Raw genomic sequence first — 13,322 nt, 5'->3', positions numbered from 1 at the left:
ACCTATCACCTCCAGCTTCTTACCACTCCCCTACCCTCACCCCTCACCTAGATCCACCTATCACCTCCAGCTTCTTACCACTCCCCTACTCTCACCTAGATCCACCTATCACCTCCAGCTTCTTAACACTCCACTACCCTCACCCCTCACCTAGATCCACCTATCACCTCCAGCTTCTTACCACTCCCCTACCCTCACCTAGATCCACCTATCACCTCCAGCTTCTTACCACTCCCCTACCCTCACCCCTCACGTAGATCCACCTATCACCTCCAGCTTCTTACCACTCCCCTACCCTCACCTAGATCCACCTATCACCTCCAGCTTCTTACCACTCCCCTACCCTCACCCCTCACCTAGATCCACCTATCACCTCCAGCTTCTTACCACTCCCCTACCCTCACCCCTCACCTAGATCCATCTATCACCTCCAGCTTCTTACCACTCCCCTACCCTCACCCCTCACCTAGATCCACCTATCACCTCCAGCTTCTTACCACTCCCCTACCCTCACCTAGATCCACCTATCACCTCCAGCTTCTTACCACTCCCCTACCCTCACCCCTCACCTAGATCCACCTATCACCTCCAGCTTCTTACCACTCCCCTACCCTCACCCCTCACCTAGATCCACCTATCACCTCCAGCTTCTTACCACTCCCCTACCCTCACCCCTCACCTAGATCCACCTATCACCTCCAGCTTCTTACCACTCCCCTACCCTCACCTAGATCCACCTATCACCTCCAGCATCTTACCACTCCCCTACCCTCACCCCTCACCTAGATCCACCTATCACCTCCAGCTTCTTACCACTCCCCTACCCTCACCTAGATCCACCTATCACCTCCAGCTTCTTACCACTCCCCTACCCTCACCTAGATCCACCTATCACCTCCAGCTTCTTACCACTCCCCTACCCTCACCTAGATCCACCTATCACCTCCAGCTTCTTACCACTCCCCTACCCTCACCTAGATCCACCTATCACCTCCAGCTTCTTACCACTCCCCTACCCTCACCCCTCACCTAGATCCACCTATCACCTCCAGCTTCTTACCACTCCCCTACCCTCACCCCTCACCTAGATCCAACTATCACCTCCAGCTTCTTACCACTCCCCTACCCTCACCCTCACCTAGATCCACCTATCACCTCCAGCTTCTTACCACTCCCCTACCATCACCCCTCACCTAGATCCACCTATCACCTCCAGCTTCTTACCACTCCCCTACCCTCACCTAGATCCACCTATCACCTCCAGCTTCTTTCCACTCCCCTACCCTCACCCCTCACCTAGATCCACCTATCACCTCCAGCTTCTTACCAGTCCCCTACCCTCACCTAGATCCACCTATCACCTCCAGCTTCTTACCACTCCCCTACCCTCACCCCTCACCTAGATCCACCTATCACCTCCAGCTTCTTACCACTCCCCTACCCTCACCCCTCACCTAGATCCACCTATCACCTCCAGCTTCTTACCACTCCCCTACCCTCACCCCTCACCTAGATCCACCTATCACCTCCAGCTTCTTACCACTCCCCTACCCTCACCTAGATCCATCTATCACCTCCAGCTTCTTACCACTCCCCTACCCTCACCCCTCACCTAGATCCACCTATCACCTCCAGCTTCTTACCACTCCCCTACCCTCACCTAGATCCACCTATCACCTCCAGCTTCTTACCACTCCCCTACCCTCACCCCTCACCTAGATCCACCTATCACCTCCAGCTTCTTACCACTTCCCTACCCTCACCCCTCACCTAGATCCACCTATCACCTCCAGCATCTTACCACTCCCCTACCCTGACCCCTCACCTAGATCCACCTATCACCTCCAGCTTCTTACCACTCCCCTACCCTCACCTAGATCCACCTATCACCTCCAGCATCTTACCACTCCCCTACCCTCACCCCTCACCTAGATCCACCTATCACCTCCAGCTTCTTACCACTCCCCTACCCTCACCTAGATCCACCTATCACCTCCAGCTTCTTACCACTCCCCTACCCTCACCTAGATCCACCTATCACCTCCAGCTTCTTACCACTCCCCTACCCTCACCTAGATCCACCTATCACCTCCAGCTTCTTACCACTCCCCTACCCTCACCTAGATCCACCTATCACCTCCAGCTTCTTACCACTCCCCTACCCTCACCCCTCACCTAGATCCACCTATCACCTCCAGCTTCTTACCACTCCCCTACCCTCACCCCTCACCTAGATCCAACTATCACCTCCAGCTTCTTACCACTCCCCTACCCTCACCTAGATCCACCTATCACCTCCAGCTTCTTACCACTCCCCTACCATCACCTAGATCCAACTATCACCTCCAGCTTCTTACCACTCCCCTACCCTCACCCTCACCTAGATCCACCTATCACCTCCAGCTTCTTACCACTCCCCTACCCTCACCTAGATCCACCTATCACCTCCAGCTTCTTACCACTCCCCTACCATCACCTAGATCCAACTATCACCTCCAGCTTCTTACCACTCCCCTACCCTCACCCTCACCTAGATCCACCTATCACCTCCAGCTTCTTACCACTCCCCTACCATCACCCCTCACCTAGATCCACCTATCACCTCCAGCATCTTACCACTCCCCTACCCTCACCCTCACCTAGATCCACCTATCACCTCCAGCTTCTTACCACTCCCCTACCCTCACCCTCACCTAAATCCACCTATCACCTCCAGCTTCTTACCACTCCCCTACCCTCACCCCTCACCTAGATCCACCTATCACCTCCAGCTTCTTACCACTCCCCTACCCTCACCTAGATCCACCTATCACCTCCAGCTTCTTTCCACTCCCCTACCCTCACCCCTCACCTAGATCCACCTATCACCTCCAGCTTCTTACCACTCCCCTACCCTCACCTAGATCCACCTATCACCTCCAGCTTCTTACCACTCCCCTACCCTCACCCTCACCTAGATCCACCTATCACCTCCAGCTTCTTACCACTCCCCTACCCTCACCCTCACCTAGATCCACCTATCACCTCCAGCATCTTACCACTCCCCTACCCTCACCTAGATCCACCTATCACCTCCAGCTTCTTACCACTCCCCTACCCTCACCCTCACCTAGATCCACCTATCACCTCCAGCTTCTTACCACTCCCCTACCCTCACCCTCACCTAGATCCACCTATCACCTCCAGCTTCTTACCACTCCCCTACCCTCACCCCTCACCTAGATCCACCTATCACCTCCAGCATCTTACCACTCCCCTACCCTTACCCCTCACCTAGATCCACCTATCACCTCCAGCTTCTTACCACTCCCCTACCCTCACCCCTCACCTAGATCCACCTATCACCTCCAGCATCTTACCACTCCCCTACTCTTACCCCTCACCTAGATCCACCTATCACCTCCAGCTTCTTACCACTCCCCTACCATCACCCCTCACCTAGATCCACCTATCACCTCCAGCTTCTTACCACTCCCCTACTCTCACCCCTCACCTAGATCCACCTATCACCTCCAGCTTCTTACCACTCCCCTACTCTCACCCCTCACCTAGATCCAACTATCACCTCCAGCTTCTTACCACTCCCCTACCCTCACCTAGATCCACCTATCACCTCCAGCTTCTTACCACTCCCCTACCCTTACCCCTCACCTAGATCCACCTATCACCTCCAGCTTCTTACCACTCCCCTACCCTCACCCCTCACCTAGATCCACCTATCACCTCCAGCTTCTTACCACTCCCCTACCCTCACCCCTCACCTAGATCCACCTATCACCTCCAGCTTCTTACCACTCCCCTACCCTCACCCCTCACCTAGATCCACCTATCACCTCCTGCTTCTTACCACTCCCCTACCCTCACCTAGATCCACCTATCACCTCCAGCTTCTTACCACTCCCCTACCCTCACCCCTCACCTAGATCCACCTATCACCTCCAGCTTCTTACCACTCCCCTACCCTCACCCCTCACCTAGATCCACCTATCACCTCCAGCATCTTACCACTCCCCTACCCTCACCCTCACCTAGATCCACCTATCACCTCCAGCTTCTTACCACTCCCCTACCCTCACCCTCACCTAAATCCACCTATCACCTCCAGCTTCTTACCACTCCCCTACCCTCACCTAGATCCACCTATCACCTCCAGCTTCTTTCCACTCCCCTACCCTCACCCCTCACCTAGATCCACCTATCACCTCCAGCTTCTTACCACTCCCCTACCCTCACCCCTCACCTAGATCCATCTATCACCTCCAGCTTCTTACCACTCCCCTACCCTCACCTAGATCCACCTATCACCTCCAGCTTCTTACCACTCCCCTACCATCACCCCTCACCTAGATCCACCTATCACCTCCAGCTTCTTACCACTCCCCTACCCTCACCTAGATCCAGCTATCACCTCCAGCTTCTTACCACTCCCCTACCATCACCCCTCACCTAGATCCACCTATCACCTCCAGCTTCTTACCACTCCCCTACCCTCACCCCTCACCTAGATCCACCTATCACCTCCAGCTTCTTACCACTCCCCTACCCTCACCCTCACCTAGATCCACCTATCACCTCCAGCATCTTACCACTCCCCTACCCTCACCCCTCACCTAGATCCACCTATCACCTCCAGCTTCTTACCACTCCCCTACCCTCACCCCTCACCTAGATCCACCTATCACCTCCAGCTTCTTACCACTCCCCTACCCTCACCTAGATCCACCTATCACCTCCAGCTTCTTACCACTCCCCTACCCTCACCTAGATCCATCTATCACCTCCAGCTTCTTACCACTCCCCTACTCTCACCTAGATCCACCTATCACCTCCAGCTTCTTACCACTCCCCTACCATCACCTAGATCCAACTATCACCTCCAGCTTCTTACCACTCCCCTACCCTCACCCTCACCTAGATCCACCTATCACCTCCAGCTTCTTACCACTCCCCTACCATCACCCCTCACCTAGATCCACCTATCACCTCCAGCATCTTACCACTCCCCTACCCTCACCCTCACCTAGATCCACCTATCACCTCCAGCTTCTTACCACTCCCCTACCCTCACCCTCACCTAAATCCACCTATCACCTCCAGCTTCTTACCACTCCCCTACCCTCACCCCTCACCTAGATCCACCTATCACCTCCAGCTTCTTACCACTCCCCTACCCTCACCTAGATCCACCTATCACCTCCAGCTTCTTTCCACTCCCCTACCCTCACCCCTCACCTAGATCCACCTATCACCTCCAGCTTCTTACCACTCCCCTACCCTCACCCCTCACCTAGATCCACCTATCACCTCCAGCTTCTTACCACTCCCCTACCCTCACCTAGATCCATCTATCACCTCCAGCTTCTTACCACTCCCCTACCATCACCCCTCACCTAGATCCACTTTTCCTCTGCCAGCTCTTCCTCCACTTTTCTCCCTAACCTTTTTATTCTGGCAAACTGCCCACTCTCCAGTCCTTGATGAAGGGTCTCGAGCTGAAAAGTCGACTGTCCATTTCCCTCCACAGACGTTGCATGGCCTGCTAAGCTCCTCCTGTTGCTGAGGCCTCTCGTGATCCTTTTCTGTTGAGAATCACTAGCACTGAACCACACGGAGGTTGTAACTGGGAAATGAAGAAGTTTTTATTCACACAGTAAACCTCCAGAAGGGAGAGAGTCCTCAGTTATAATGAGTCCTCAGATTCGATGTTATAACTTTTTCAACTGAAAGAGAACAATAACCGATTAACTACATTTTCACCTGCTGAAGTCACAGACTGAACCTTAACAACTTGACTTAGCTCATTAGGTAGATGAGTGGAACCTGCTGTGGTCTTCTGCTGCTGTAGCCCATCTTCTTATAATTTCAACGTGTTATGCATTCAGCGATGCTTTTCTGCACGCCACTGGTGTAATGGGTGGTTATTTGAATTGGTGTTGCCTTCCTGTCAGCTTGAACTAATCTTACAATTCTCCTCTGACCCATCTCATTAACAAGGCATTTTTGCCCACAGTACTACTGCTTACTTGATGTTTTATTTCTCCCCCTCACCATTCTCTGTAATGTCTGGACCAAAAGTAGGGTGGGAAACCCTGCTCTAGAGACTGCTGTGCAGGAGATCAGCTGTTTCTCACTGACTGATCTGGTGCCACCTCGTCTGGCACCAACAAGCACTCCACGGTCAAGGACATTTGGATCCCATTTCTTCCCCACTCTGATGTTTGGTCTGAAAAAACAACTGAACCTCTTGACCATATCTGCATGCTTTCATGCGTTGAGTTGCTGTCACACGATTGGCTGTTTAGATATTTACATTAGTGGCCACTGACTGTAGTCAGCTACATCTACAGAATTTCTTCAATGGCAGCATGTCCCTTTGAATATTCAACGCTGGTATCTGTTCCAAAAGCCAGATACCCAAAATGTACCCCCTTTGTAACAGTTTTGAAGGCTGTCTCCGTGAGTATATAACTTACCGGAAGGTTCAGTGACAAATCAGAACTGTGCCTTAAGTGGCAGCAAGAAACCTTTAATAATGTGCGAATGGCAGGGGCACACAAGTGTTTCTGCAGATGCTGGAGATCTAAAGTAACAGGTACAAAATGTTAGAGGAATCCAGCAGGTTAGGCAGCATCCATGGAGAGAAATATACAGTTGACGTTTCGGGCTGGGACCCTTCATCAGGATGTTCAGATGAAGGGTCTTGGCCTGAAATGTCAGCTGTTAATTCCTGTCCATAGATGCTGCCTGACCTGCTGAATTGCTCTGGCATTTGTGCAGGAACATTCATCTGTTGTCTCCCCCTACCAATCGTACAGAGCTGCAATGTTCCACACCCAATGATTGGTTTTCAGTAGCTACTAAGTTTCAGTTGGAAGTTAAATTGTGTACCAGTTTTCTTCCTTAAAGACTGGTTCTTATTTTGGTTCACCCATAATTAGTCATAATTCCAGAACCCCCGACTGTTTTGTAACACATTCCAGTGTTGTGGGACTGAGGGTGCGGCCCTGTGGGGAGGGCAGTGTCGAATGAATGCAGTCTTGCTGAATGTGTTGGGAGAGAATCGGTACCAAGGGTAGCAAATGTTGGTGGAACTTTGCAAGTCAGGCAGCATCCATGGACAGGAATCAACAGCTGATCTTTCAACTGGACTCGTCAATGCTGAGGGAGAGAGTTGGGGGTGGGTTATGGGTTGGCCAGTGCTGTGGGAGTACCACCCTGCCAGTGGGGTTATCAAATGCAGTCACCAAGGGAGGACCGCAGCAGGTAAAATTAGTATTGCTTTATTGTTGTTACGTGTACCAAAACCCAGTAAAATGCTTGTCTTGCACGCTCTCTCAGACCTCGCCTGGACCTTCTGCAATGCCAGTGCATGCTTTCTTAAATACGTGGCCTATCCTTTTGTAGATATGGGGATTAGATGGGCTGAAAGTCCTGTTTTGTGTTGTAGTACTCTATGACTCAGAGGTACGTTATGAAGTCAAGAGTTCATCTTCTTGCACCGGTAAACCATTTTGATCTGCTCCCCATCAGACTGGGCAGGGACCCACTTGTAGAGGCGGGAGATGGCTGCCATCGGTGTCACTGATTTGTCCACAGTCTCCTGGTATCCCCTCCACCCCCCCAGGTGCTGATTTCTGACGAGCCCGAGGCTGGGATGGAGAACCTGCTGGAGGTGAAGATCCCCGAGGAGGTGGAGAGGACATTGAGGCGGCAGGACGAGGAGGAGCAGAGGCGCCTCAAGGGCGAGCCTCTTAAGACTGGAGAGGGTGCGCCAGGAGAAATGCCAGAGGTTCTGGAGAGATGACGGTATGCCTGTGTGGAGACCTGCGATAACTTCATGCTCAGAGTGGCAGGTTGGTAGAAGACCTTGGTTTTGTAGATGTTGGGAGGTGACGGTTACCACCCTTGTGTCACAAGCCCCCATCGCTGAAGTTCAGATCCTGCCTAATGTCCCTGGAGCAAGCGGAGATCTCCTCATTTTCCCAAGCTTTGCTGACTGATATAAATAAAATCATTTCCAAACTCTCCTGCCTTCTGTGCTCCTTTCTTCTGTTGATACAGTTCTGGCCACCCCATTATAGGAAAGATGCGAAAGTTTGGGAGGGTGCAGAAGAGGCTCACCAGGATGATGCCAGGATCAGAGGGCATGAGCTATAATGAGAGGTTCAACAGGAATGGGTTTTCTCTGGAGTAGCAGGGGCCTGATAGAAGTTTAGGAAATTCTGAGAGACGTAAATAGGGTAGGCAGTCAAGAATCGTCTTTCCTCAGCTTTCTAAACGAGGAGCAAATTCAGAAAGCAGAGGTGCAAAAGGGACTTCGGCGTCCTTGTGCAGGATTCACTAAAGGTTAATCTGCAGTTTGAGTTGGTGGTGAGGAAGGCAAATGCAATGTTAACATTCGTTTCAAGAGGTCTAGAATATAAAAGCAAAGATGTAATGCTGAGGCTTTAGAAGGCATTGGTCAGACTGCACTTGGAATATTGTGAGTGGTTTTGGGCACTGTATCTAAGAAAAGATGTGCTGGCATTGGAGATGGTCCAGAGGAAGGTTTACGAAAATGATCCTGGGAATTAAAAGGTTAACATATGAAGAATGTTTGATGACTTTGGGCCTATACGGGCTGGGGGGAGGGGGGTCTCATTGAATAACAAAAATTCAAAAGGCCTAGATGGAGTGGATGTGGAGAGAATGTTTCCCTTACTGGGGGAGCCAAAAACCAGAGGGCACAGCCACAGAACATAGCTGAGGAATTTCCTTATCCGGGGATGGTGAATCTGTGGAATTCATTGCCACAGATGGCTGTGGAGGCCAAGTCACTGGGTACATTTAAAGTGAAGGTTGGTAGGTTCTTGATTAGTAAGGGTGTCAAACACTGTTCTCTCTAACCTGCACAGCCACGCAGTAGCTGAAATGCTCCCGTGCACATAGCCTTTGATGTTGTGCTCTGGAATTTGGACACAGCTACAAAAAGTCTACGAAATGTGAAAGATTTTCTTTGTTGTACAGTTTGCATTATACTCTTCAATTAATAAAATCAAAAGTATGTTGTTTTCCATTTTCATTCTCAATATTCATCATATATAACAAAAAAAATCTCAAGTGTTGCACAGTCTTCAGGCTGTGCTCAGGACAATGGTTGGTCCGCACAGCTGTGAAAATAAGTTATAGGGAACATTACTGTCAAAGGTTACAGAGAGAAGGCAGGAGAATGTCATATGTCTGTGGTGCCACAAGTAAGTCACTCATTGCACCTGGTCATACGTGTACAGTACTTGTGCATATGACAGTGAACTTGAGACACAGAACCCCTATTGGCTGCCAGTTATGCTTTTCTTTATTGGTTAATGTCTCTTGATATAAGAACTGGTGAACGATAACAGATGCATTTCAGACACAGAGGAAGGATCATTAGGGAAGACAACAATGAGGGGTGGGGGTGTGAATTTTCTGATTTAAAACCCTTTCAAGCAGTGGGGTAGGTAATGGGCGAGTGGGATGACATGGTGGGAGGACTTGGAGAGATCCAGTCGCTGGGTCCATTCCTGGGAACCTGGGACCCTGCCAGCCAGTTCCACCTTCCTCACGCAGGCCGACACCGGCCGCTTCCGAGCACTGGGACAGGTGGGGGGCTTGGAGGCTGCTGGAGGTCTGGGCACCCGGGTGAATAGTTCATCTGGGCGGCTGGCAGGCGGCTGTCCTCTGGACACAGGTTGGTGCTGTTCTCCGGGCTGTGCCAGTGGTGTGAAAGGGCCTGGAACCATCTTCCACAGCGATGCCAACTTCTCCTTCTGTCTGCCAGAGCTACAAACGACAAGGTCCCTCTTCGCGATTGTGGCCCCTGCCGATGGAAGACTTCCCCCTGTAGCGAGAAGACACCGTCTGTTACTGCTGCGGCCTCGATCGCCATTGAACTGACTGCACAGGTGGATGGGCTGATACAAAAGCTTTGTAGCACACTTGCCTGAAGTCTACTTTGTCGTGTACCTTTGCTCTGTCTGCCACGGGCTTTTCCAGTGGCCACCCCTCACACTTAAATCCATTTCCCATTCCAACACGTCTGTCCATGGCCTCCCCTACTGCCACGATGAGGCCACGCTCAAATTACAGAACACCTCTTATTCCTTGTGGGTGGCCTCCAAACTGATGACATGGACAGTGACTTTTGTAACTTCTCCCTGTTCCCCCTTCACTCTTTTAACATTCCCCACTCAGGTTCCTCTCACCCCTTCTTTTCTCCTCACCTCCCTCTGATGCCCTTCCTCCTTCCCTTTCTCCCATGGTCCACTCTCCTCTCCTGTCAGATTCCTTCTCCAGCCCTTTACCTCTTCCGCCTTTCCCCTCACAGCTTCTCACTTCACCCCACCCACCCAGCTCTCCCCTCATCTGGTTTCACCCATCACTTGCCAGTTTGCACTTTTACTCCTCCCCACCACATTCTCGTTCTGGTCAGTCCGAAATGTTGACTCTTATTGCCTTCTAAAGATGCCCGAACTGCTGAGTTCCTCCAGGATTTTGCTCAAGAGTGGGGAAGTTCAGCACTGACTAGATGGGCTGAGTGGCCTGTTTCAGTGCTAAATTGCTTTACAAGTCTAAGACTCTATGTTATGTTGCAGCAAATCATAAACAGGAGGTTCTGCAGACGCTGGAAATCCAGAGCAACACACACAAAACACGGGAGGAACTCAGCAGGTCATGCATCATCTATAGAGAGGAATAAACATCCAACATTTTGGGCTGAGACGCTTCATTCATACTCATAACTGCAACAGATCATTTCAGTACAACAGAATGTCAAGGTAGTACAACGGAAAGCAAAAACAATGCAGAATAAAGGGTTACAGTTACGCAGGAAGTGCAGTGCAGTTGGACAATAAGCTGCAAGATCATGATGAGGTAAATTGTGAGATCAAGAATCCATTTTCTTGTTGCAAGTTGCGCCAGTGTACCACAGCATATTCCTAACACGTAAATGTAAATGCAGTGGCCACTTTATCAGGTCTTTGATCCTTGATCTTCTCGTATAGTGGCCTTATAACAGGGAGATAGAAAGTGTCCTTGAGCCTGGTGAATCCTCTGCCTAGTGGAAGGAGAATGTCTGGGGTGGGAGGGGTCTTTGATTATGCCGGGGCAGTTGGAGCTGGGAAGGAGCAGCTCTATAAGCAGTGCTGTTGTATTATCCCAGCTCAGCCATCTATTATTAACGTGGTGTTTTTCTCCCTACACATACTGTCTGATCTGCTGTGCATTTCGAGCACTCTCTGTTTGATTTCCACTTTCATCCACATCTCTGGCCCGCCTTTGGCGGCTTTTACGTCAATCTCTTTACTGTATCTTTAAATCAGGAGATCCCAATCTTTTTCTGCCATGTAGACTTACCATTAACCAAGGGGTCCATGGACCCCATGTTGGGAACCCCTGCTTGAAGCCAAAGCAGTTCACTCAACTTCACTCACCCCATCACTGAACTGTTTCCATAACCCATGGACTCACTTTCAATGACTCTTCGTCTCATGTTTTCGATATTTTTTATTACTGTTTCTTTTTGTTTTTTGCACACTGGGTGAATGACCAGCAGTCTTTCATTGATTCTGTTATGGTTGTCATCTATAGATTTATTGAGTACATTTGCAAGGAAATGAATCTCAGTTGTATATAGTGGCATGTATGTACTTTGATATTAGCTTTATTTTGAACTTCTACTCTATCCTTTCCCACATCATTGTTTTATTAGATATCTCAGCTGTCGCCTGTTTCCTTTTCCACAGACACCAACTGGTTCCTACAATCTTGGGTTTGTTTCAGATTTCGAATCTTTCAATTACTATCAAAGTGTGCGTCGCGTTCACGAGCCTGCTGTGAGGACTTGCCTTTGAGTGCTCAGACAGAATAATTGTTTTAATGCGGAGAGGCAGGGCAGGACAAAACCTAGCACCCTTCAACTCACCGGGTCAGCATCTGAGGAAGGAAAAGGACAGTCAGCATTTTGGGTCTGAAGTCTCTGGACTCGGACTACACATTCCGCTGTCTCGGTGAAGCAGCCAATGTAAGACCATCAGACACAGGAGCAGAATTAGGCCACCCGGCCCATCGAGTCTGCTCCGCCATTCCATCACGGCTGATCCATTTTCCCTCTCAGCCCCAAATTCTTACTCATCTTTGTTCTAGAAGGATGCCCGTTTTTTGAAACTGTATCCTCTGGTCTTGGAACCTCCACCATAAGAAACATCCTCTCCACATCCACTCTTATCAAGACCTATCACTATTGGATAGGTTTCAGTGAGGTCACCCCTCATTCTTCTGAATTCCAGTGAATACAGGCCCAGAGCCATCAAACGCTCTTCATATGACAAGCCGTTCAAACTTAGAATCATTTTTGTGAACCCCCTTTGAACCCTCTCCAGTTTCAGCTCATTTTCTAAGATAAGGGGCCCAAAACCACTCACAATACTCCAAGTGAGGCCTCACCAGTGCTTTATAAAGTCTCAACTTTACATCCTTGCTTTTTTATTCTAGTCTTCTTGAAATGAATGCTAACGTTGCATTTGCCTTCCTCACCACAGACTCAACCTGCAAACTAACCTGTAGGGAATCTTGCCCTAATACCCCAAGTCCCCTTGTGCCTCATATTTTTGTATTTTCTCTCCATTTAGGTAATCAAAGATAAAATGAAAAGACTAAAGAAAATCAAGCATAATCAAAGACACCATGCGCCCAGAACATTCTCTCTTATCTCCTCTCCCACTGAGCAGAAAGATACAAAAACTTGAAAGTTCAAGTTCACGTTTATTGTTATCTGACGTGTGAGTAACACACACGCACGCACGCACGCACGCACACACACACTTCCCCTCTGATTGAATGGGCAATGAACCCATGAACACTAACTACCTCAGTATTATTCCTCTTTTGCTCTAATCTAATTTAATATTTATACAGAATATACTTGCTGTAAGTTATTGCAATGTACTGCTGCCAGAAAACGACAAATTTCACAACACACACAAAATGCTGGAGGAACTCAGCAGGTCAGGTAGCATCGATGGAGACAAGTACAGTCGACCTTTTGGGCCGAGACCCTTTGGCAGGACTGAAACATCAACTGTACATAGATGTTGCCTGGCCTGCTGAGTTCCTCCAAGCAACACGCACAACGTGCTGGATTTCCAGCATCTGCAGATTTTCTCTTGTTTGAAATTTCACAACATATGGCAGTGATATTAAACCTGATTCTGATGTAACAAAGCGAAACAATGTTCCTGCGGACCAAGGTGCACCCACAAAACATACCACACACAGCACCTAAAGCAAAATATTACTATAAA

At 49.7% G+C, this 13,322-nt stretch overlaps 2 protein-coding genes across 2 annotated transcripts in view; one reads left to right on the top strand and one right to left on the bottom strand.

The window, feature by feature from the left end:
- The window catches only part of hgh1 (HGH1 homolog (S. cerevisiae)), a 34,714-nt gene extending 26,474 nt beyond the window's left edge, over positions 1-8,240 (top strand). The window contains exon 7 of the mRNA XM_059971604.1: positions 7,625-8,240. Coding sequence (XP_059827587.1) covers positions 7,625-7,804 — 180 coding nt within the window. The 3' untranslated portion in view covers positions 7,805-8,240. The remainder of the gene's footprint in view (positions 1-7,624) is intronic.
- A 1,083-nt stretch (positions 8,241-9,323) lies between these two features.
- LOC132395268 (testis-specific serine/threonine-protein kinase 5-like) overlaps positions 9,324-13,322 on the bottom strand; it is a 40,329-nt gene continuing 36,330 nt past the window's right edge. The window contains exon 8 of the mRNA XM_059971603.1: positions 9,324-9,859. Within this exon, the coding sequence (XP_059827586.1) occupies positions 9,453-9,859 (407 nt within the window). The 3' untranslated portion in view covers positions 9,324-9,452. The remainder of the gene's footprint in view (positions 9,860-13,322) is intronic.

Source organism: Hypanus sabinus, chromosome 6, assembly GCF_030144855.1.
Source record: "Hypanus sabinus isolate sHypSab1 chromosome 6, sHypSab1.hap1, whole genome shotgun sequence".
NCBI lineage: Eukaryota > Metazoa > Chordata > Chondrichthyes > Myliobatiformes > Dasyatidae > Hypanus > Hypanus sabinus.
Note: the sequence above shows the minus strand (reverse complement) of the source record. Positions and strands in the feature narration are given on the sequence as shown.